Below are 24,111 nucleotides of genomic sequence, written 5' to 3' on the forward strand. Positions count from 1 at the left end.
CACAAAAATTCTTCAAGTAACATGTAGTTAACCTGTAGAATTTCTTGTCATAGAATGATGTGGATGCTAAAAGATTACTCCAAAGAAAGGATTGGATGACAACTGAAGATGGAAAGAGTTATTAAAAACTAAGACTTCACTCTGACTCAGTAGGCTCCATGGACTTAAACTATGTTGTGTGTAGTGCTTGTTCTGAATTTTTTCCTGGTGCATTGGCTTTTGCCATGATTGCAGAAGAGATGCAGAGCTGGAGAAATCCAGTGGCTTATTGGATTTCAGAAGAGTTTAGGTGTTGCACCTGCCTTTGGGCTTCAAACACATCCTTCTTGTACAGAGCCAGTGCTGACATCCCAGTTTATAGTGGAGACAGTATCACTTGAAAGGCCTAGATTTGCAACCAGCATGGTCTTTCTCTAAGCCTCACAAAGAGATTTTGAATGACATCCAAGAGTCTGATGGGGGGGGGGGGGAGGGAGTTAGGGTTCTGGAAGAGACCTCTGAGAAGTTTATAAAAACACGTAATGCAAATAGAGACAAAGATTTGAGTACAGTTGCTCTTTATTTAAATATACCTTAATCCAGGCTTTTAAGAAAACAATAAACATCTCAAATGTTTCTCATTTTAGTTCTTCCTTTCTGAATACTGGCTATTAAGTTCAAACAAGCAGGAGTTCCTCTGCATCTGGTGTGTCTGCTGCAGCTCCCCTCAATCTAAGTTTGTGAAAGTGACCAAAAAAGGGGCCCTGTCCTGTTGCAATTTTTTCAGCAAAATTATTACCTGTTTAGTAAGCATATTGTTACAGACAAAGCAAGCCTAGAAACATAATGTTTGTGAAGGTTTTATAACAGATTATAATTAATTGTGGAATGATTGCAATTTAGGCAACTTTAGTTCTTACTTTAACGTTTAGAATGTTCTCTTTATTGCATGGACACTGACAAAGAGCCAATATACTACTGTATTTTCCATCTCACTGTTGTTAGTACTAGACAGTTTTCTGCTGGTTTCACCCAGTTGTCCAGTTCTAGTACTCTAAATATTTACATAACTGTCAGTCTCATTCTAGAGGTCTTAAGTTTTTGGAGCAGCAGTGGGTATATTATGTTGACATGACCCCCTACTGGATATACTGTATGGCAGGACAAAACTTTTCCACAGTGTGATGCATGTGTCTTTCCTGAATGGCATAACTGATGGTCACAGCATATTTTTTACATCAACAAAGTATACTGTGGGAGTATTAATGTACTTAGGTTGGCTAGTGTTATGTCTTCCTCTTGAAGGAGAAGGAAGAAGAAGAAGAAGAAAAAAAAGCTTTTAACTGATAGAGTTGTGCCAGCAATGCTTTTGTGGTATAGATGAGGCCTGGAAGACTCAAAGATTTAAGGAAGGGAAACTAATAGACAAATATAAAGTGTTTAGAATTCAGTCTTAATTGGAGATAGAAGTGAGTTGAGACACAGCTGGAATGAAGTGGAAACTCTGGAGGAAGGAGAGAAGTGGGGCAGTTTACTGTCTGGTTGGCAGTTGGTGATGGGATGTAATATAGGGATAAAAATAATGTTTTTGCAGTGTGTAGCAATCCTTAATAAACAACTGGTAGAATGGGCACTCAAATACTTAATGAGAGAAACAGACTATTAGCTGGTTTGGTCTAGGAATATGAAGGCAAAGGAAGGAGAGGATACCAGGAAAATTCCCAGTGGTGGTGGATAAAGATAGCTGTGGATGATACACTATCAATTTGGACAGGTTGGTTTAAGATGTTTTGTTCCTGGCTATTCTTCATCACTGTTTTGTCAGTAGAGTGATGTGTGCGCATAGTTACGTACTTACGTTGGGCAAAAGCAGCTGAGTTTGTTGAAACTGTTTGAATAAATGGTTTGAACCTCCTTTGTTAACTTTCCCTAATCAGAAGTACAAGTTTCAGCTGGGGTTATTATAGCTGAGATAGCTTAAAACTTTACTAGATGGCTGTGTCAGGTTTAGTCCTTTTAATCCTTTTTTTTTGTTAAACTTGTGCTGAAGTAGATAAAGCTATGCTAGGAAAAGAACCTTCTTCCAGTTTAAGGTAAGTCTACAGTGAAAGGAGAATGCCAGAATATCTGTATAGACAGGACCTAAGCTGTAAAAGATCAGAAAGATGCAGGCAAGAGATTTGTTTGAGGAGGTGGAGGAGGAGGACAATCGAAGGGAAATTACCTGATTAAATTGGCAGAGGAGCAAGCGAATGATCTTAGCACCAGAACACTGGGGGAACCTGAGTGTGGAATAATTGGGTCTGTCACTGTAGTCAGTAATCAAAGTGAGGATACACTCAATCTCTGGCTTTTGCAGAATAGTGTTAAAGAAGCCTAGTTATTTGAAAAAACAATATTCTTTTTGTAATCTTATGCAAACTATATGCTTGCATAGTGAAAAGTTGAGATAAAGGATCTTTAAAGCTGTAATGGAACTAGCTAGTGGCTCTAAAATGAGGGGACCCTAAAGGTGGCTTGCTATCCTGATGCCTGTTCCTGTATACCACATTCCCTCCGCCAGCCAGCAGATCAGCTGAACACCGTGGAAAATCACCTCCTAAGAACTTTTTTTGTTAATGCAGAACAGGCATACAGAAATATATCTGATGATCTCTACAGGGGAGCCATAGTATTTATTTTTGTCAACCTCCTTTTGCCCCTTAGTTTATGAGCAGAACCTGTGTCCAGACCCATACCGGGATGGGAAGGGAATCAGAGTTAAACTGGTGATGTGATGTACTTTATGAAATAATGATATAAAATAAGACAGTTTTCTGCTATTGATGGAGGATGCTGCAACCAGCTTTGTAACTGTGTTGCTCCAGCTTTGAAGGATAAGTGGTGTTTAAATACTTTTTTTGCTTGTAAGGGTTAAGTTGTGCATGATATTTTGAGCAAACAGGTAAACTTTCTCCTATGCTTAGCAAAATTGAAATGTTCAGACTTGGAGAGCTTCTTTTAATCCTGCATACTTTGTGTTTTGTCAATTGCTGAAGAACTGCATCTGACACAAAGTTATTCTTCAGTTTGCAGTGAAAACTGTTTCACTGTGTGTGTTAAGGTTTTTTTTTTATTTTAGGGGAGTACTGTGTTTTTAAGGAATACTGAACATTGCATTCTTCTGAGTGATTAGATTGAGCTTTAGTCATCTCTGTGAAAGATTTTCATCAGTTCTTAGTTTCTAGGAAATGGTGTAGTCTAGAAGGAGTCTGGTCTCTATGTACTGTGGTTAAAAAAAAAAAGATTTGGGACAATAAAAGCAGGGAGAAAGATGGAGTGATACAAAGATAAGGAAATCATTAACAGTTCTTCCATCTGCTTAGTGGGGGCGTGGCTGTAACTTATTCTTCATTTTGTTTTGAAGAGATTTGTGATCCTCCAGACTTCAGTAATTAATTCATGCACAAAGCTATTAAACAATGATTTAATTTTAAAAAAGTGTTTGTGTATTACACGTAGAGCCCCTAGAGTTCTTTTTTACATAGATAACTTTTATTAAATGTAATGGGATGTTTTTATCAATATGCCCAAAACAGTGTTGATCTTAAATGAGTCACAGAGAAGCCTAATTACTCTTTTCAGTATAGCTGTCTTCTGTGTGCTCATGTTCCTATTCACTGTAGTCTGTAATGTACTTTCCTGTGTACTATCACTTCTTCTCTGAAGATGATGGAAATGACTGGTAAGGCAACATTTACTACCTGAATAACTGAATGATTCAGCACAGAGTTCCCAAATTAGAACAGAGCAGGCCAGTCCCATCTTATCTTTGTTCATCTATGGGAAATACGGAGCAGAGAAGTGGTTGAAGAAGGAAAGATGGAAATTATTATTGGGGATCCCACAAAGACTCTGGTAATTACAGAATGTTTTGATTTCCCTTCTCCCTGAGTTTTCTCACAATAAGAAATGTGAATTTGTTTGCAAAAGTTTTATGATAGATTCAGAAGACAGGTCAGTTTAGTCAGTGGCAGTCAAAAGGAGTATGGAGTGAACTTATTAATGAAAAGTTAGACATTAAGAAAAAAGTAAAATGTTGCATATTCAGGTTACAGATTTAGATAGTCACAGAAGATGATTGTGTTTAATAACAATCTTGATATCAAATGGTTAAATGATAATATACAGGAATATCAGGTATTACAGAAGTATACTTTTTAATGTCTGCTTTTTGATTTTTATTCACTTTGTAGCACAAATAAAAGCAAACTGTCTTACTGCAGTCTTTGTACAAATCTTAAATTTTACTATGCAAGTTAAATTCATATAGTACTTTTATTTGGGACATTCCAAAAGAGTTTCCAGGTATACAGCTATATCCTGCTCAAGGAAAATCGCTTTCTATGTGGAAGATTGTAAATAGACAGTTCACAGCATCACAGGGAGATTAGATCTTGACAAACTGCTGGGCAAGTTGCTTTTCATACAAATGGACTTAAACTTTACCATGCAGTCACACTGGGGAAGATCATTGTAGCATACTAATGCATACTGCATCCTTCATGTATGGAAGGCCAGAGGGCCATGTGACTACTTAGTGATTTGAATCTTCTACTTCCAGGGAGTAAAATCTGACAACATGGATGACTCTTTTTTCCTCAGACACTGTTTGGAAACAAGTTTAGAGGTAGTTTTAGTCTGTGTGTGTGTACATTATGAAATCGTATCTAAAATCTCTATAGTTTTGTCGCAGACTTAGATACAGTTCTAACCAGCAAGAAAAAAAAATCAAGCATGTGGCATATTAAAAAAATCTCGTGGCAAGTAACAGATTTGAAAGCATACCAGGCTTTCGTTGGTGACTGAAGCTATGGGAAGAGTCACGGCTCAAATCCCATATGGCAAAAACAAGTGCATAGTTCCAGTGCTTTAATTAACTTCTTATGTTGCTAATAAGACACAGTTTAAGACTACATAATAGTAACTAGCTTTTATATCATTTTTCATCATTAGATCTATCATTTTATAACAAGATGCAATTAAGCTACCCATTGATGTCCCCTGTATTGTCAGTAGTATTTAAATAAGCATGAAACTTCTGGAAATTTTTTTTCCAACACCATTAATAAATGTGAGGCATTTTTATTGTACTGAAGTTCTAGGCACAGACTGGAATGTACCATCACAGATATTATTGCAAATTGTATGAATCTGGAATCAAATAAACCCACAATGTTCTGAATATGATTAAAGATACAAAATTTAGAGCTTAAATATAGTTTTAAAGAGAGAATCATCACTGATGTTTTTTGGATCAACAGTGAGTTTATGCATCCCCTGCCCTCTCTGAAGGAACAAGATAAGCCTTTGGGGAAAGAATTAAAAAATAATGTATAGACTGGATGTGTCCATCTGACATGATTTAACTTTACTACAGCTTACTTAAACTTGAGGTAAGCAGAAGAGAGGAGGTGCTATATATATGTATTTATATTTAAGGGAGAAAGGTTAGTATTTCTTTGCAACATTTAAATATTCTTGAAATAAATCAGACGTAACATTTTTTGTAGCAGTTAAGTATCCAGTAAACACTTAAGAGTTACCCTTTAAGTCAAGGGGAATAAATGTATGTGTAATGGAACATGCTCATATCAATGTTTATTTGGGTGTTGGCTATCACTGCAAATCTTCAGTGCGTGAAGACACTCAAATAGTTCCATCTTCAGTCATCTTAATGACTGATGTTATCTATACAAACAGCTGAATTTGTTGGGGTTGCTTTTCCACTCAGTTAGGTCCATCTTAAACCAACATGGCTCAGCGGAGAATCAAGACCTTTGAAACATAAAGGCTATTCCATTAGTTTACAAGTAACTTATGTGTACTAATGGAAAAATGGGCTGTCAGTACATATGATTTCACTAATATGAACAGAAGATTTGCTTCTGCAGTTTAGACCGGACCATCAAGTGACACCCTATCATGCACTCTTAAAATAATGGCATTAAACTGTTAATTTTAATCAGTAGCTTCTAAAAACAAATAGACTATTTTTCTCTCAAAGAATGTATGCTTAAGAGATGCCAGGAGTGCTGTAAAATTAAAATGGTTAAAATAGTCTGAAAAAAAGTTTTTTTGGTTAAATATTTTAAGCAGTCAAGTTATCTATAATTTAGATTTAAATGTTCATATCCTACAATCCACTCATCTAGGTGCCTTTTTCAAATGTTTCTTTTTAACATTCATTTATGTTCTGTTGGCTTTTTTTAGGTGGCCAAATAAAATTATAGCAGCTTGTTATTTTGATAACCCTGATATTTTCAAGCAATTACAAATACAAACCAGGAAGATGTAAAGACAAAAAAGGGACAACCTGTGTAGTAAACATATATATGTTTTTTGCAATTACTGACGCAAAATATAGGCTTGCAAGCTACAAGTGAACATATATGCTTTTTCTGTATGAGAAAATGTGATGCTATGTGGTATTTGAAATAGGACTTTTTTGATATTAACATACAAAAAATAGGGTTTGTTAAAGGTTAAATTAATCTTTAAAAATAACTTTAGATTTTGAGAAGCAAGAAAAGTTTTTGTTTGGATGGAAACCCCATTTAATTAAATTTTGCATAAAGTAAACCTACTAGCCTAAATTGGTGGCTTTCCAACCTTCTTTGGTTGGATATCCATACAACACACATGTCTACTGAAAATATGGTTCCTTTTTAAATTCCATTTTGTCTGTGAATCCCTGAAAAGATGGTTGAAAATTTTGACTTAAAATCTGTCCTCAAAAGATTGGCTGATCATTTATTTATTTTAAAGAAGGGGGTTACAATAGCATCTAAAGGCAAATAGCAAAGATGGGAATTTGAGAACATTTGTGCTGTATTGTGGATTCAAGTAATATCCTTAGTTATTTTAACATTTTAGCTTTATTCTTTATATTGCTCTTAAGATAAAATGAGGCACCCATATGATATGGCTTGTTTACATCAAAGTACCTTGTGCTTTGGTTTTCAGGGGCTTGAAATAATTAACCAAGGGAAAGTATTATTTCCTTCACAATAGAACTTTTTGTCCTCTGCTTCTAAGGAAAACTAATATGTAAAGGGTAAGACTACTAATTCAGTAACTTAATTTCAGTGAAGTTGAACCTTGATATGATAAATGCGGTGCATTTACTGTGCAATTCACAATAAATACTTAACATCTATCTTTTTAGCTGCACTGAGTTCCAGTCCTGTGTTCTTGAATCAGAAAGAACTATCCCTTAAATCAGTGGGAGTTGTATCTGAATGCAGGCTTTGATCTTAAAAATAATTTAAAGGTTTTTTCTAAACCTGAAGTTAAAAAGAAAATCTTCAAAGGGAGGCTTAAGTGATTCCCTTGAGACTTTTAAAACAAAAGATGTGATCTTTGCATAAGAAACTAATATACCAAATTCAAACCTAAAACACTTCCCCTGCTCCCCTTTCCTACAGACTCTTGAAAGAAGGATTTTTATAATGATTTGCTCTAATGAGTCTTAGCTACTGTGTTTTGAATGCAATATTAAAATAAATAGGATAGCATAGTTCAGATAAACATCGTTCCAAGTTATACACCCATTGTACAACAAAACCATTCTTTTTAAGATGAAACAAGATCATTAAAATTGAGAAATGATTTTTTTATATGCAATTTAGCTTTTGATGTTTTTCCAAGAGTTCTTTTACTAGTTTCTCTAAGGAGAAGAGATGTTCATCTACATCTTCTGGTACAAGATTTCTGATAGAATTAGCAAGTTCAAACAGGTATTCTGTGTTTCTTCCACTAGGACCAACTGCATTAAAAATCTGTTCAGCAATTTCTTCTAGAGGTGCTGGGCCAAGGTAATTAGGGTTATCACAAGATCCAATATATAACAATACATCAAATGGTCTTATTGATGCATCTTTTGGATAGAAAATGACAGTTGTAGTCATGTAGCCTCCTTTTTCTCTGAAGTCCAGATATGCCTTTATTTCACATTCTTGTCCAGCTGGCAATCTATAAGCAACACCCCACACAGACCCCTGTTGACATAAGGAAAGAAAATCCAAGCAGGATTTAAAAAGATACTCACAAATGAATGTATTTCTATTTTATTTTGGTAAAACCATCTTAAAAAGCTTACATTTAATTTTTTCCATTTTCAGTCTTGCCCTATTTCTCACATTGTTCATAGAAAGACAACCCCTCCAAATTAATAGCTATTTTATTTAGGAAATCTTCATTCAAACTAATAATTATGTGGATTCATCATGTACTCTGATGCTGAGTCCTTTTTTGGGAAACAATTTTGTTACAATTAAGTTTGAAGTAGTAAACAGACTTGGCATGGGCTTCTAAAGACTACTGACTAAAGAGATGGCAGAAAGAATACAACATACTCTCTTGACCTCAAGAAATTAGTGCAGTGAAAACTGATATTGTAAATAGTGCCAAATTCAAAGTAATCTTAATCAGGTCCTTTCTCTGTTTCATTACAGTTTTTATTTCTATTCTTTTACTTGTGGTAAAGTTACTGCACTTGAGTTGAACTCAAGCAGAAGAAAAACTGAGAGATGAACCTTTGCTTTGCAGAACTAAACTTGACATATGCAACACCTCAGCAAATACTGTTAGCATAAACTTCATTGCCATCTGTTTAAGAATCTGGATAGTTCTTCATTGTCTTCACAGATAAAAGCTCTGAGAAAATACTTAATTTTGGGGTGAATTATACTCCCTTATACAGTTAATATAGAAAAATCTGCAAGATCTGTGTAGGGATCTCCTTTAAAGTAGCACAGAAGAATGTCAATGATGCTTTACTCGTTAAAGGCTACAAAATTGTTTCTTATTAGTGTATTATTTTTAAATAGTAATCTATTTTTGTCTATTCGTAACATCAAATGTGGATTCCACCTGCAATTAATTTGGTATATATACCACTGCTATATTAATGATGACAGAGAATATCTATTGTTTTCCTTTCTAAAATGAGATTTTAGTATTTAACCATATTAGACCATTTGTGTGTGGGGGTTCATAAGTGCTGAATTTTGCAGTCAAGACCATATGTTGGTCAAGGGCATTTTATTAAAATTCAGGGAAGTTGTTTTTTCTTGCATCTTCTGTAGATGGCTACATTACTTGATGTGCTGTGGCCAAGAACAGCGTTAAGCAGTACAAGAATGGTTCCTTCCTTTCCCTCAACTGTTTGGAATGGGGACCGACTTCAGCTGTCTTTGGGAAGTGTGTTAGTTTTTGAAACAGTCCCTTTTGTGGGGACATACTTCTGTGTTGATAGGAAAATATATACAGGCATGATGGTGATGGGGATTTCCTAACATTCATTTAAAGCAGATACGTACTACTAGTTCATTTGGTTTTGAGTGTCAGATGATAGAGAATTATATACAGAAATCTGACAAGGAGTATGTTCTCTTTTTCCTATGTGCTTTCCTCTCAACTGGCAAAGAAATTCAGATGGAGGAAGTTAAAATAATTCTCTGAATGAGATGTTTCCAAACTGTACTATGTGTATCACTGGTGAAAAATAATCCACTTCAAAGGGATTGATAGAATAGCACAGAGCTGAGAGCTGGCATTGCCAATGAGACTACCACTGCTGTTGAAACCATGTTATTTGGGGGGGGGAGGAAGTAATAGCTGTAGTCTGCTAAGATGCCTTCAGAATAAGGTTACCTGTTTTAAATGCAGAATGAGTAACTGAAAGCAAATTACTTGTCATATCATTTGATTTTTTTTGTGCATAAACTGTGATTCTCTGTCCATACCAGTTTCTGGAGAAAAGGGAAAAAACCCCCAACAAAACAAAATGGGTTTGCTAAGGGGGAAAAAGGTTTCTATGGCAACGAGTAAGTTTGCTTAACAATACAAACTGAGTGACAACAGACATAACCATTCTTTGTTTATATAGGAGTCTGTGTAACATAATGGTGCCCTACAGTACAGTAATGTGAAAAACCAGTTACTAGAAAGGTACAGAAAATCACAATGAGAAACAGTGCACTGCGTTTTGCTAGTTTTGCTAATTGCCAAAACAGTTGAAGTTTACAATTACCTCTCAACTTACCTCTATTCGTTGCTGCTATTTCAGGGAAATGTCAGTGTTAAAGTATTTTGCCTTGACTAAGTAGTGATAACTTCAATATTGTATCAGGCTTAAAGCTGACTTAACATGAATATTTGTGGTAGTGGTGGATAATATATTGATAAGACAGCAATATCATCATTTTATAAACATGCAACCATAAAAACTAACTACTACTAAAATGCCTATCTTACGGCCTTGTGTTGCGTGTCTTTGCTCTACATGTTCTTCCATGCCACCCTTCCTTCCCTCCTATCTCTGGAGGCAGTACTACCAGCAGGGAGCCACTCTCTTGCGGTGGTGAGAAGCCTGATGGACACTAACTGCACAGCTGTCCACAGCTATATGCATGGGGCACTGAGGATCTGCAGGAGTGGGAAAGCACTTGTGTCCCCAGTGCCATCTTGGGCTGCACCTCTCACTGGAGGAGGAAATCGAGGAATAGGTCCTCTTGATCTCTCCCCAGAGATCTGGGCAGCTAGCTAGAGATGATGAGACTTCATTCATAGTCCCCCAAACTATATTATCTTTTATACAAAAAGTAACATGATTCTTGATGGAAGTTTGCCTCAAGTATTAGTATAATGAGATTTAAATTCTAACATCTTGCTCTGCTCTGGACTTGAGAACTCTGTGCATGCACCTAGGTAACACAGCAGAGTCTCCCTGGCCTAGTTGCATGTGAGGTTCCCAAAAGCCAAAATAAACGATCAGTCAAAAATAGCTGAACTTGTTTCTGGGATATTGTAAGGATCTTACTTCAATGAACACCCTGCCACGTATGTAGGTAAAGATTCTATAGTCCTATCCTAAAATGTATTTGGGAAATCTTAAGTGTGTGATTGTTTTACAGAACAGACAGAGGAATTCCAGCCCTCAGTAAGATTAAAAAAAAAAGAACAAATATTAATATTTTGATATGGATAATGCACATGTGCCCTTAAATTGGCAATAATTTGGGATTTAAAGCACTCTGCTGTTCAAAGATCTTCTCTGAATCAGAACAGGGATTTAAGCCTTGCTTTCCCATTTTGCAGGTGAATATCCTGGCCATGAATGTGGATGTATGCGGGGTTGGTTTCTGCTGCTTTTTTTTCCTTCAAACATTCCTGATTTTTTTTCATCTCAAAACCAAACAGGGAAAAATTTAAATGCAAGATTTATGCAGAACAAAGGAACAACTTCCTGCCCAACTTCAATGCCATATTGAATCCTAATCATAAATGTTTTGGGATTAAAGCTGTTTCTAAAATGCAGTGTGTAAAAACCAATGCCAGGCAGGGCAAATCCAGGTGACTGAGATGCTTTCTCGCTAGTGAAGTATCTCAGTCTTTGAGCCCAACTGCATTATGCTTTACAGGACCTGGGGGGAGGAAGGTATCTGAAAGTTTTGTTCTTTACTTTCACAAATAACTTCTTAGTCCTGCATAGTTCATTTGTTTTCTTGTGTGTAAATTGCTGGGAACTTCATAGATTAAGGGGAAAACTGTCACAAATGCATAAAGGTCTAGGACTGTACCATGAAGTGACTACACTATAAAGAACATAGGGGAGACTGGATACCTATTCATGTAAAGTAGTCTATTGCATCTTGGAACATGGGCAAGATATATATTTTAAAGTGCACTACAGGTGCTGCCTCCTTTATTTTTTAATCTTGATTCCATGGTTTATTATAATATGTCATCTTGTAATAAGTCACTGATTTAAGAAAGACACTGGAGAGAAAATGTTCCCAACAATTCAAGAACTCTTGTAATTTTAATAGATGTGTCTCTTCATAGCATAGCACTAAACTAAGGGCCTAATCCATGCCACTTTTTAGATGTGGTCTAAAATCAGTAATTGAGGGCATCCAATACTCCTTGTGATTACAGGCTGTAAGAGGAACTGATACTGAAGCTCTAAACTTGGAATGACTTTCTCAAACTTTACCATGTGTAAGTTATTACTGAGTGTTCTAAAGGGGACACTCATTGTAGGGTATAAACTTTAAATGAAAACTAGGCCATAAATAATAGGTTTTAATAGGTAATATTAGAATACTTAAATATGGCATAGCAGCTATTATGAGGAAGGAACAGAGTTCACCTGCAATGTGAGAATTGTACAATTTTCTGAAGACTTCAGGCAGTAGTCTCCCCAGGGCTTCCCCAAGTCTAACTTAGTCCTTTTATCCTTGCTCACCAGCAGTCTAGCCAAGAATCCTCTGGTGGAAAAACTCCCAGAAAGGATTGCAGGTAGTTTTAAAGGTAGGGTCTTTACTGTAGAGCAGAACTAGATATGGGTAAAACTTAAGCCTAGGTATTTTTACTTTATAAGCAGAAAAATCCTAGTTTTTCCTATACCTTACACGACTGTAAGCATGTGCCTTGTTCCCCCCCCGCACCTGGGCATTTCCTTTGCTAATGCTTCCACTGCACTTTTCTTAGCAAGTGAGACTTAAGTAAAAGGTCAAAAGATAAGCAAGAATGGTAGACTTTAGGTCCATGAGCTTTTTTCTGAACAGGAGCTTACTTAACAACATTGAGTAGAAACCAAAATCCCACTTGTGGCATTTATATTCTTAAGCATTTTGTTTATGTAGAGGGAAAAAAAAAAAAAAAACAAGGCTATCTCCTTTTTATCACTGCAACGTAATCTTGATGTGTTTCAATTTTTATTTTAGGCAGGCAAGATAATGGTTCTGATACAACTTCTGTATAATATTGGGACATCTTCAGGCACTATATGTATGCTGAAGGTAAAATTCTGTATTGTTTATAACAGGATAGCTGCAGTGACTATTCAAGAAAATGCTTAAAAACATACCTTTGGTGATAATGGACCCAAACTACTTCCAATTGCTTAATTTAGATTTATTTTGAACAGTCAAAAATCATTGGTGTAACTCCAGGGAACTCTGAGAGAGCTTTTGATAAAGATAATTCAATTATTAGCTTAAGGAGAAGCAAAAAAATGGAGACTTACTATACAAGTTTGGAATGCATTAGGAATTTCTGTGCATTATAGAGTAAATACCATAAATAAACCAGTAGTACTGTACCTCAGGGTCTTCAACAAGAGTCACAACTCTTCCAGGCTAGAATTAAAAGAAATATCGCTTGTTCAGTTAGAAGCTTTCAGTGTGAATCATCAGCAACAAACATTCAAACAATGAAAAGTAATAAAAGGGCCAGAGAACTAACTCGGGAGAGTCTCAAGAAAGTGCAAGTCTTTGGATGATTGAGGCCCAGTTTATGTATTTTCTGAGATAAGGTTTTTGATCTGTATTAGATTAACAGAACTGGTGATAAATAAAATGTTATATTTTGAGTGGAAAATGTCTGCAACATAGAAGTTAATTTTAAGGGTAGTGGCAAATGGGGAAATTTGAATGTCCTTGCTTTGTATGTGCTCTTCAGATTCAATTTTATTTCCATGTAAAATGGTGGCAATAATTCATTAATACAAAACTATTCTCAGTGCACCTTTCTCAGTCATGTTTCTTCTCCTCAGTAACTATGCTGTTTTTCATCTTTAGAATGATAATGAGGTGAACTTTTTTACCTGCATAGAAAAGTATTATTCACGGTCATAGGAAATAATGCAACATGTAGAAATCTAACTTGCATAAAACAAAGCAAGATATTGCCACTTCTGGCTTAATTCACACTGACTGAGTGTAATAAAATGTCAGTTACACGCTATGATGCATGGCAACTCCTAGGTTTAAAAGCAGTTAGCTAATTAGATGCTTCTGAAAACACAGGGCAAAGACATCTGCTAGTAAGCTTTTTAATAAGAAAAAGCTCTTCCTGTTAGCACCATGTTATTCAGAATTGAATAAAGAGAAGTTTAAAGTGCAGAAGACTATTTTGCCTCTCTTCTCCCCCCCCCCCCCCCCCCAGCTCATTCTCTCTTATGGGCAGAGGAAGGATACTTTGGTAATGGCCTATTTTTCCAATGAGTTAGCTTACAAGAAGAGCAAGAAGCCTATTTCCTCCCGTTCATGTTGTCAGTGATGTTGTTTAATGGTCAAAATAACAGTTGCTTTCACTGGGCAGCAATTAATCCTACGTATCCAAACAATAACAAGAAGCCAAATGGGTAGGCTTCCCTGAAGGGTGATTTGCCCTTATTGTCTAAATTAAATACAATTGTCTTTATGCTGCCAAAAAATAACCAGTCTAGGATAATAGTTCTATATATTTCTAAGTCTTGATTAAAATAAGTGATCAGAAAAAAAAATCTCTGAATATGCTTTTATGTTTCTCCACTGGTTTTAATCTATTTGCACACTTATTGACCTTGTAACTGTACTTTGTTTGTTTCTAATTTTTGTCTGTCTTGTGCATTATTTTTACGGAAAATAATTTCAAGTTTTGCATATAAAGTTACAGCTGTATTAGAACTCACTTTTCCTTTTTTAACTTGCATATGACCAAAAGCATAAGTTTTTTAGCTTTATTGTGCACTTGCTAATTCATACATCTTTTAAAGACAGTGACCAACATGAAAATACTGAAAAGACAAGTGTTGATATTTGTATAATTTAGAGAGTAAAAATTTAAAATATAAATTCCTATGAAGATTTACATCTGTAACTTAAAATTGCTAATTTTAGCTGCAGAGTAGTGTAAAAAGTTTCCTTGTTTAGAGATAAAAGGAAGTAGAGATATTAGCATTCATGCAGTTTTAGTGTAGGATAGAAACTTATTTTCTTGGGAGTTGTAAAGATGCTAATCTGAACTGTACTTGGATGCATACTTTTTATTTAGTTGTAGCTAACTTTCAGCCTTGGATTACTACATTGTTTTAGTCTTTTTTAGGATTCATCAACATTACAGTTTTATGGACATGTCCAAGTGTATGCTCTTCTATTTGATAAGACTATAATCATATTTGTCCCTTTCTCATAGTAACAACGTAGGGTTTTCTCCTACAGTGTCATTGGAATACCATGCATTTTTCCCCCCGTAGCTTAAACAAAATGTGAAATTTAGTTTTTGCAAAAGTTGTTAGTCGATGCCATCAACTGTATATGTTCTTTGTTCAGTGTTAGATCTTTTATAATCTTAGTCTGTCTTATTTATAAGTCCTCAGATGCTGGGTTTTTTATGTTTTAGGATATGCCAGTTCTCTCTTAGCATCAGCCATCTATTTCTGATCTGATTAATCAAACAAGGCAACAAAACTAAATACTAAAATTATTGCTGTTTCTGTGCACTGAGGAAACAGCTCTGTTACCTAAGTTATCTTGATTAATCATGGTATTTCTTTGGAAAAAGATGACATTAGTAATGCATCTGTTTATATAGTCTATTGGAAAATAAACCTCTGTCAATAAAATACCTGGGGCTGTTTTGTTGGTGTTCAGTTTTTAATCTTAAAGGAAGCTAATCAACACATTCCACAACTTATACTAGTACTGAAGGATTTATTCTGAGTTAGACTAACTATATTATTGACTGCTTATCTATAGAGCATATCTTACAAATCTAATTGGGATAACAGGGCAAGACTCTGATCAACTACCCAAAATAAACACTATATAGGAACCATGGGCATTTCCTTTGGTGGCTGAATAAGAACATAACTCTAGAAACCATTGGCTATATAATATAAACCCAAACCATCTTAGTTGTGCCCAGGGAGTACTGGAAAGGGAAACTTGAATGATCGCCTAAATCAGATGCCTTTGACTGAGGGATCTGTATGAGTTTGTTCTGTGCAGCCTGCTGCCAGGGAGACCAAAAAAGGCAGCCTTGCTGTAGAGCATGCCAAAACAAAAAGGAAGGTTTGGGGCCTCTCAAGAATACTCTAAAGCATTTGTAGCTCTTGGGGCCATCACCTCTCTGAATCAAAAGGGAAGTCATTGTGGAAAATTAATTACATTTTGTTTTAGCTCTATATTTCACTTCAGACCCTCAATCATACTATCCACTAGAGCTCCCAAATGTATTACCAACTACATGTGACAGGAGGCATTAACAACATCTGTGAGGTCTGCAGTAATGGAAGCAGCAGTTAATTGCTGGCTTAGATATCCATGTTGGAGGAGACCAGCACTACTGTATGAAAATCAGAGGAGAGATGGTTTAAGGCCCTGAATTATTTTGGCACCTCCTCCAGTGCTTTCCCCAATCAAGTTTCTGCTACATTTTGGTTGCAACCAGGTACTTTCAGTCCGATGCCAACCTATGACTCTTCCAGATTTTTACCAACCTGGATTAAGTACAAAAGGGGAAAATAGCATTAGCATGTTGTAGACTCTACACTAGAGGCTGTGACAGTTCTGCTGGTGTAGGGGTTTTGTTGAGTTACATTGAGATGAAGTTCCCCAGGACAATCTTGATGGTGGTTTAGCTCATGTGTCCTGTGGAAAATAATGGGGTAAACTGAAATAAAGTCTTCCAGTGCTAAATTGTTTTCTGAGGTACTATACCACTGCTCAGATACTGAAATAACTAAATACCTACTGAAAGAAGAATCAATTCGTTTCAGCATCTGGGTATGAAAATAAATTAGAATAAAAGGAAATCTTAACTTAAAAATAACTTTAGCTTGATTACCTCAAAACCTTTTTCTGAAAGGGAGCTCAAAGTATGCTAATAGATAGGAATGCAATAATTTAAAATAGTTGCCTTAAAAGCACAAGTTTATTTAAACAAAAAGTAGCTTTTTATACTTCCTTCTCCTGTGACTCACTGTGGTCTAACTAGCTTATCTGTCTTCTCCCCTAACCCTGCTACTGACAGTCATTCAACAGGAAGAAACTGTCAGAGGTAAATAATTATATAAAACCAAAGCCAACTGGTAAATGCTAAAAGTCATGCTGGAAAACAGACCTAAATTGGGACGGTATCTTTCTGTTGTGATGTTAGACACTGCTTCCAACGTCTGATGAACGTTTAGAAAGATGCTATCTATTTAAAATAAGCTTTATATTATACTGCAAGACAGTCGTGCCTGGGAAGTAAAAGGATTTCTCTAACATGAGGTTGAGATCTTCCTAAACAAATCCCAATATTTTACCATTTGAACACTGTGTACTGATCCACTTGCATCTCCCTGGCTCCGCATGTGTGTGTGTGTCTGGCTGATGTGTATCATGTGAAAATTCTGCCTGAATTAAGGGCCTAATTTCCTCAACAAATAACACCGCAGGTATTACAGAGCTAGAACACTATTTACTCAGCATATTAAATTACACAATGTTCTCCTGTTCACAACATTTTAACTTCAGATTTGAAGTTACAATGCCTTTTTTCCTCTTTAAATGAACTCTGAGAAGTAACTTAGTATTTATTTTTCACACACAATTAAAATCCCAGGAGTCACATTCCAGAGTTAAGGGTGGCACTCCTAGCTTTCCATTTCTGAAGAACAGAAACTACAGAAGTATACAAAGACTAGCAGGATACTACTAACATCTTTACAGAGTATCTTATTTGGACAATTTCCTGATGAAATGTTTTTCCCATTTCACTTTCAGCAAACTAAAAGCCCTATGTTATTTTTACCTAAAACTGAATCATTCAGTAATTTTATACATGCAGAAACTCATAGGAATTTTCATTTGGACATTTCTAAGCAGAAACTCTACCTGCAGCCTAATCTGGTACCAACAACCCCCTGCCTGTGCAGTAGTTGGTGGGCCACTCCCAGGCACGCACGCGTATAGTAGATCTTCAGTCTCCACTGCTAGGATCTTGGAAACACTGCTATGTAATATACAGCTTCCCACTCCAGTATTGACGGAGCAAAGTGCAATCTAAATATCTGATCAATGAAAGGAGAGGAAAAAAAACTGGGTAAGCCTGGTAACCCTACATAGTAGCGAACATGTGCCACTCCCATGGAGGTTCCAGTGGGCAGTAGACAGCAGGAGCCGGGCTTTCTTTTCTGAGCACATCTAAAGCCAATTTCTGACAGAGCCAGATATAGAACTAAGGTTCCCTGAATGTCAGACTTGCAATATTAGTTTCATAATACAGCGGAGTTTGACAGTCGTAAAGAGTGCCATCTCTAGCATTCATGTGATCACAAAGTCAGCCAGTTTAACCAGGGATGGGAGCAAACAACATGTCTGCTAGTTAGCTTTCAGGCATTTTTTGGGAGTTCGGGGAGTGTACTGTGCAGTCAAGTGAGTGCCAACACCAGGTCAAGGTAAGTGGCAAAAGCAAGTCATCAGAAGCTGGGAGGAAGGAGGATTATAAGGAGAGGAAGTGAAAGTTCACTCTTCTGGCAGCAGCAGTCTTTTAGTTTAGTTCAAACCATATTGTAACAATACTAGCTTCACACTTCAGCCCTTCATTTACTCTTAAGTGCCATTTTTGTGGTTTTCAGTGGAAGCAGGAAGAAAGAAATTTCATATCCCACTCTAGAAAAGGACATAACCAAAGCACGGAGTCCTAACTTTGAGCAGCACTGAGATATAACTCCTTTATCTTATGCAAAACAGGCCTTGAAGCAAACAGGGCATACAGACCTATACATCTAAAGGCTCTTTAAAGAGTATTGTCAAAAATTAGAACTTTTTAGATTAATACATCTGGGTAAATCTATGCCCCTAAATTTTAAACTATTTGAGGAGGTCCAAATGTTTGATAATTTTAAGAGATCTTAGAACCTGGAAAAATTTTCAAGAACTGGAAGATACCAAAAGAATTTAGTATTTAAAAAGTGTAAAACTAATAGCCCAAGGAACTGTAGATAGATTAGTTTGATATCATTGGAAGAAAAATAGAAGAATGGTTACTTTGAGAGTCTTCTCAAACAGTGGAGTCTAAAAGTACAATTAATGAGTATGAAAAGCTGGTTATTTCAGGGTTACTACCCTTCTGAAAACACTTTTGCTACATATGCAGATCTTTCTAATACAGTAGCACTTTTCTAATGAGCAATGCTTTATTGCCTGGTAAAATTCACAGAATGGTTGAGGTTGGAAGGGACCTCTGGAGATCATCTAGTCCAAGCACCCTGCCCAATCAGGGTCACTTAGAGCACATTGCCCAGGATTGTGTCTAGGCAGCTTTTGAATATCTCCAGAGAAGGAGACTCCACAACCCCTCTGGGCAACCTGTTCCAGTGCTCAGTCACTGTCACAGTGAAGACGGCTTTCCTTGTGTTCAGACGGAACTGCCTGTGTTTCAGACTGTGCCAGTTGCCTCTTGTCCTGTTGCTGGGCACTGCTGAAAACAGTCTGGCCCCCCATTCAAACTGCTTTAATCTAATATTTGGACTAATCCAATGAGAATCTTGTATTTAAATAGAGCTAATGAACAGATTGCAGTATATTTTGCAAGAAATAGTTATTCCTTTTGTTTTGCCCTCAAAATCTGTTCTAACAATATTTTTTCCAATTCAGCATCCTGTAAACTATAAAATACAAAGCGATGTTTAATCACAGTGTCGTATCTAGTTAACTGTTTTATTACAGTATACGTTGAGCAGCTCAAAGTATGAGTGCAGGGTCATCGTAATGCTAGACTGAGTTTTGCACTGAACGCTTGCGGCCATTGTTGTAGGTAAAATGCTCTGCATGTTTCTTTGTTGCGCTGACGGTGGAATGTTGCAGCAACTAGTGTTTTCAGGAGCTTTTCTTTTTTAACTTGTTGGCTAGTGTGTTATTGCTGTTCTTTAAACGTGCTAATACTGGAGGACCAGTTTCATTTGTAATTTACCCACCAGGGACTAATTCATCTCTGATGTAATAGAGGTTTTAAGGGTTTTATAGCAGAGATTATTTGGTCTGGTAAAATGAGAAATCTTAGCTCTGTGTTTTCTCAGCTTACGTTGAGGGACCCTTTTGGCCTTGGAAGTAGTAGTAACAACTTACAGATTGCTGTAATATAAGTGTGTTAAGTTGTTGATGCTAAGGAAGAAGCGTGTTTTGTCAATGCTAAGTATTTATATAAAATATAAGTAAAATGCATTAACCAGTTTACATAAATAATAAGCTGTATCCTTAATCTGTCTAAACAAGAATTTAAATGGAAATAGAACAAAGAATGCGCCTGTGGGGGCTTTTTTGTTTTAAGGTGCTTTTGTATGCCTATAGAATATGGTTCTAGGCATGGTCCTGACTGGGGCAGAAATATAAGTGTCTAAGCTTTTCGGGGCAAAGTTGGTAGTTGGTACTAACCTGGCATGGCCATTTTGCAAGACTTCCAAAATATCCACACAGTCACACTGAGTATTCCCCCGAATTTCAACTAGCCCAACAGAAGATAAAGCAATGAGGTCTCCAAAGACACTTGCAGGAAAAAAAAGTGGCCTGTTTGGGTTTTGTTTCTTTATGAAGCTGAAAGAGAAGGACATCTCTGTTGATGTGGTTTTTTTGTTTGTTTGTTTGGTTGGGTTTTTTTGCCTGGTTTCTTAAGGAAAGGAGGTGTATAGGATCACAATCTCTCTTTATCCCACCCCAGTAACTTTTGCCTGTGTTCGTCAATTCATCCAAATTCAACAAAACAGGCATGTCACAATGCCTGTATGAAAATAACCTTTGTAAAGGGATGACTGGTAGGTGAGAAATACCTAAATTAGTGTTTCCACTGAGAAGGTGAACAATCAGCTGTCTAGTCATCATACATAAATCTCAGGCAGCCACAACACACGCTGCTCCTGTCCAGCCAGTGAGGTGATGGCAATGGCTGAGAGAAGAACAAAGTTTGGAGCAAGGAATTATATGTGTGAATATATGTAAGCTGGGCAGGACAAACATGTAAAGCAGGGGTAACGACAGAAAGTGATGCTGTTGACTATATCTTTAGCACAGCATGGCAAAGTGCTTTGGGGCTCAAGTTCAGAACTGGGACAGCTGCATTTGCACATTTATGCACATTGCAAATGCATTTGCACCCCCCCAAAAACATCTTCTGGGCCTGTGGTGGCTTGCAAATAACTTGCTTCTCTGCAGTAAACTCTGTTATTTTTTTATATTAGACACCCAGCTCATGCTGGTACCTGAAGCATGGTAATTTTCATTGCAGAAAACTGATTGTAGGAAGGTTTTATATTATCTTTAAGTATTGCGCAAGTTATCTTATGGTGTTTAAAGCACTGATTTGTGCTATTTAGTATTGAATGAAAATTTCTTCCATGCTACATGTAGCATGCTGTATCTTATTTTAAAAAGAAAATTCTTTTGTTTTTTTCTGGGAGTATTCTTTATTAGACTGGAGTTACCGTGGTGCAAGTTAGATGACAGCTTTAGCAAACACCAGGAAAATGTTTTCATGATATTAAGCTAGCATTCAAAATAGGTAAATTTTAGAGAGCTGTACTCAAGTATCAAAATCTGTACATTAATGATCATTTTGCTTTTCTGATGACTTATTAATTAGCAGGAAATGCAGCTGTAAATAACATAGTCCTGCCCCATCCCTGTTGTCCATCTAATTTGCTGGATGCTTCTGTAACCTACTGTTTCTTTAACATTTGAGTTATTCTATGAGGGTGATAGCCTTTGAATGGGGAGGGTGATACAGGGTTTCAAAGCATAGTAAAACCATATTATTCCTGTTTTGGGGGCTTGAAAATACACGTGTTCTCATGAAACTGGAAATGTTTGCTTTTGGAATTTTAGTTTCATTTTGTTGCCTTTTTTTTGTTGTTGTTCCAAATAGGAAATAAGTGTCCTCTGTGAATGTTAATTTTGAAGTAAAAGTGGGAAAAAAAAAAAACTGAAGTGAGGTGGTTACTCAGATCCACACTTTTGACCTTTTCTTAACTAGCCTTTTCCTTCGAAGCCACAGCCCCACACCCACAAAACAAGGTGTTTGCCCCTAATTATTTAGATTAAGGCCTATGTTATTATTAACTCAGTTATTAACTCAATTATTTTTCAGCTATTAAAATGTAAAGTAGAACTTAACTAGAAACACTCATGCTCAATGCTTTACAACAGAAGACTAGAATAACTAGGGTCAGAAAGCATCAGTTGTTCTTAAGAGACATGTTTAAAGAAAAATTAACTGCAAGCATTGCAGAAATGTAGTAAATACTCTTAATGTGGACTTCCATTCAGTTCTTCCTTATCACTAGTAGTCGCCTTAAGGCATTACCTTGTGTCATTTCAAGTTAAGATACATCTCCTCTTCATGCTTGCTCAGTATCTAATACAACTAATGTGGCATATTGCCCAGTACAAAAACGACAGGGCTAATACCTGTTTGGGAATAAGATATTTGCAGTTGCATTCAGAACTGGTAAGGTGCACAGATGCTAGCAGCGCGGAGGAGAGCCCAGGCTAACAAACTGTGCTGGGCTCATCAGCCAGGTCACCACGCTCAGGCCACCGGGGCTGGCTGTGAAGGGGGCGAGGGCAGAAGGGTCGGAGAGCAGCTCTAGGGAGTTGGAGCTGAGGAGCTGGAGGCAATGGGGCAGCACTTCTGAAGAAGCAGGACAGAAGAGAAGGTACAATGGTCCAAGTGAGATGCAAATATAGAAAGGGTTGGCAACCACTGATAAATCGGACATATTTATATCCGAGTTGGTACATTACTTCCCCTTTCCTCCTTCTTCCATCAGTTGTTGTTCCATCATGTCTCTATTTATTACAAATGCAGGATTGGTGTTCAGAGCGGACAGGTGAATTCCCATCCGCCTCAGCAGGACTCCAACAGGAGGTGGCACCTAACTGTGCCTCACCAGAATGAGGTGATACTTGTCTTTACTCTCTGGGCAGAGGGGTGTTCTCCTAATGCCTGTTCATCACTGCAGCGTCACAGACTTCTTGGTAAAGAAATGTTAACATTAACTAGAGCTTATGCTTCTTCAGGGAGGAGGCCAACATTAATGCTGACTGCTGCAGCAATAAGGAGTTCGTTTACACAAGTGATGAGCCAGAGTGGTGGTGGTTACATATAGCAGGACGGTTATTATTTAGGCTTGTAATCGGCATTTTTTTTGCAGTCAGTCTTCTCACTGGGGAGCATTTTAGCCACCCTGACAGTATTTGGATATAGTGTGATTCAGAGGAAGATCACTGAACCTGCTCCAATGTCAGGTGAGAATAGGAACATTCATATTTTGTAGTGATTTTTTTTCCCCCAGGATTTGATGTGAGAAGTGGATTTCAGAAGCAACTCTAGCAGCAAGACACATTTAGTCACAAAATTATAATTACAATATTTGTATATGGAACTTCCAGGACATATAATTTTTGAATACTTAAAATATGAGAATTATTTTAGGATTTTTGCACAATATAACAAATTTTCAAAAGAATATTTAAATCCAGCATTAATAATGCTTACAACTCTGCAGCAGGATTATTCAGTAAGGCAAGAAACCAAAGCAGTGGCACTCAGATGATACACCAGCTGCACTTTGGCCTTCATTCTCCGATTAAATAACAGAATGCTTGCGTTATTCGAATAGCGGCAAGAGTGTTAACCTATTTAATTTCCTGAATAGTGAGCGTGCACAGTGTATTATACCGCCAGAAGCACGCTCTTTGCTCTGCAAGGAGGTCTGGATGACAGAAACGTTGACGCGACACCTAAGTATTAACCCCTGACTTGTTAACGGCGGAAGGACGGTTCTCCGCCTCCTTTCCTGACCCTGTGACCACTTCCCCGGGCACACGGGAAGCCCGCGCAGCGCCCCGCGGGCGCGGGTGACTCAGCGCGGCGGCGGGTTCCCCGGCCGGCTGCGGCCGCCCCTTCCTCTTCCCCTTCCCCCTCCCCCTCCCCCGGCCCGGCTGTGGCGCCTCACCTTGCCCGGCACGCCGCGGTGGTCGGTGCTGCCCTGCCAGAAGCGGCGGCTGTACCCCGGGATGCAGCCCACCATCTTCTCCTCGTAGGGGAAGTCCACCTTCCAGATGAGGGAGCCGTAGCCAAACACCCACATGGCTTCCCGGCCGCCCCGCACTGCGGGGCGGAGCGGCCCCTGCGCACTCGGGACGCGCCGCGCCGGCCTCCGCGGGCGGGAGGGCGGCGACGGCGGGGGAGCCGCTCCCGCGCGGCGCGGCCCTGCGGGCCCGGGGCAGCTGCGGCGGGGGCCGCGGCGCCCCCGGCTCCCCGAGGCTGCGCCTGCAG

At 37.7% G+C, this 24,111-nt stretch overlaps 2 protein-coding genes across 4 annotated transcripts in view; one reads left to right on the plus strand and one right to left on the minus strand.

The window, feature by feature from the left end:
- Positions 1-24,111, plus strand: part of ASB3 (ankyrin repeat and SOCS box containing 3) — a 58,253-nt gene that overhangs the window by 3,453 nt on the left and 30,689 nt on the right. The gene's annotated exons all lie outside the window — the stretch shown is intronic.
- CHAC2 (ChaC glutathione specific gamma-glutamylcyclotransferase 2) lies at positions 945-23,982 on the minus strand. Its single transcript, XM_026108177.2, has 3 exons — positions 23,789-23,982; positions 13,131-13,166; positions 945-8,018 (listed from the first exon to the last, which is right to left on the minus strand). The coding sequence occupies exons 1-3, from the start codon at positions 23,921-23,923 to the stop codon at positions 7,635-7,637; spliced, it is 555 nt and encodes a 184-aa protein (XP_025963962.1). The 5' UTR covers positions 23,924-23,982; the 3' UTR covers positions 945-7,634.

This window comes from Dromaius novaehollandiae, chromosome 3 (assembly GCF_036370855.1).
Source record: "Dromaius novaehollandiae isolate bDroNov1 chromosome 3, bDroNov1.hap1, whole genome shotgun sequence".
In the NCBI taxonomy this organism is placed as follows: Eukaryota; Metazoa; Chordata; class Aves; order Casuariiformes; family Dromaiidae; genus Dromaius; species Dromaius novaehollandiae.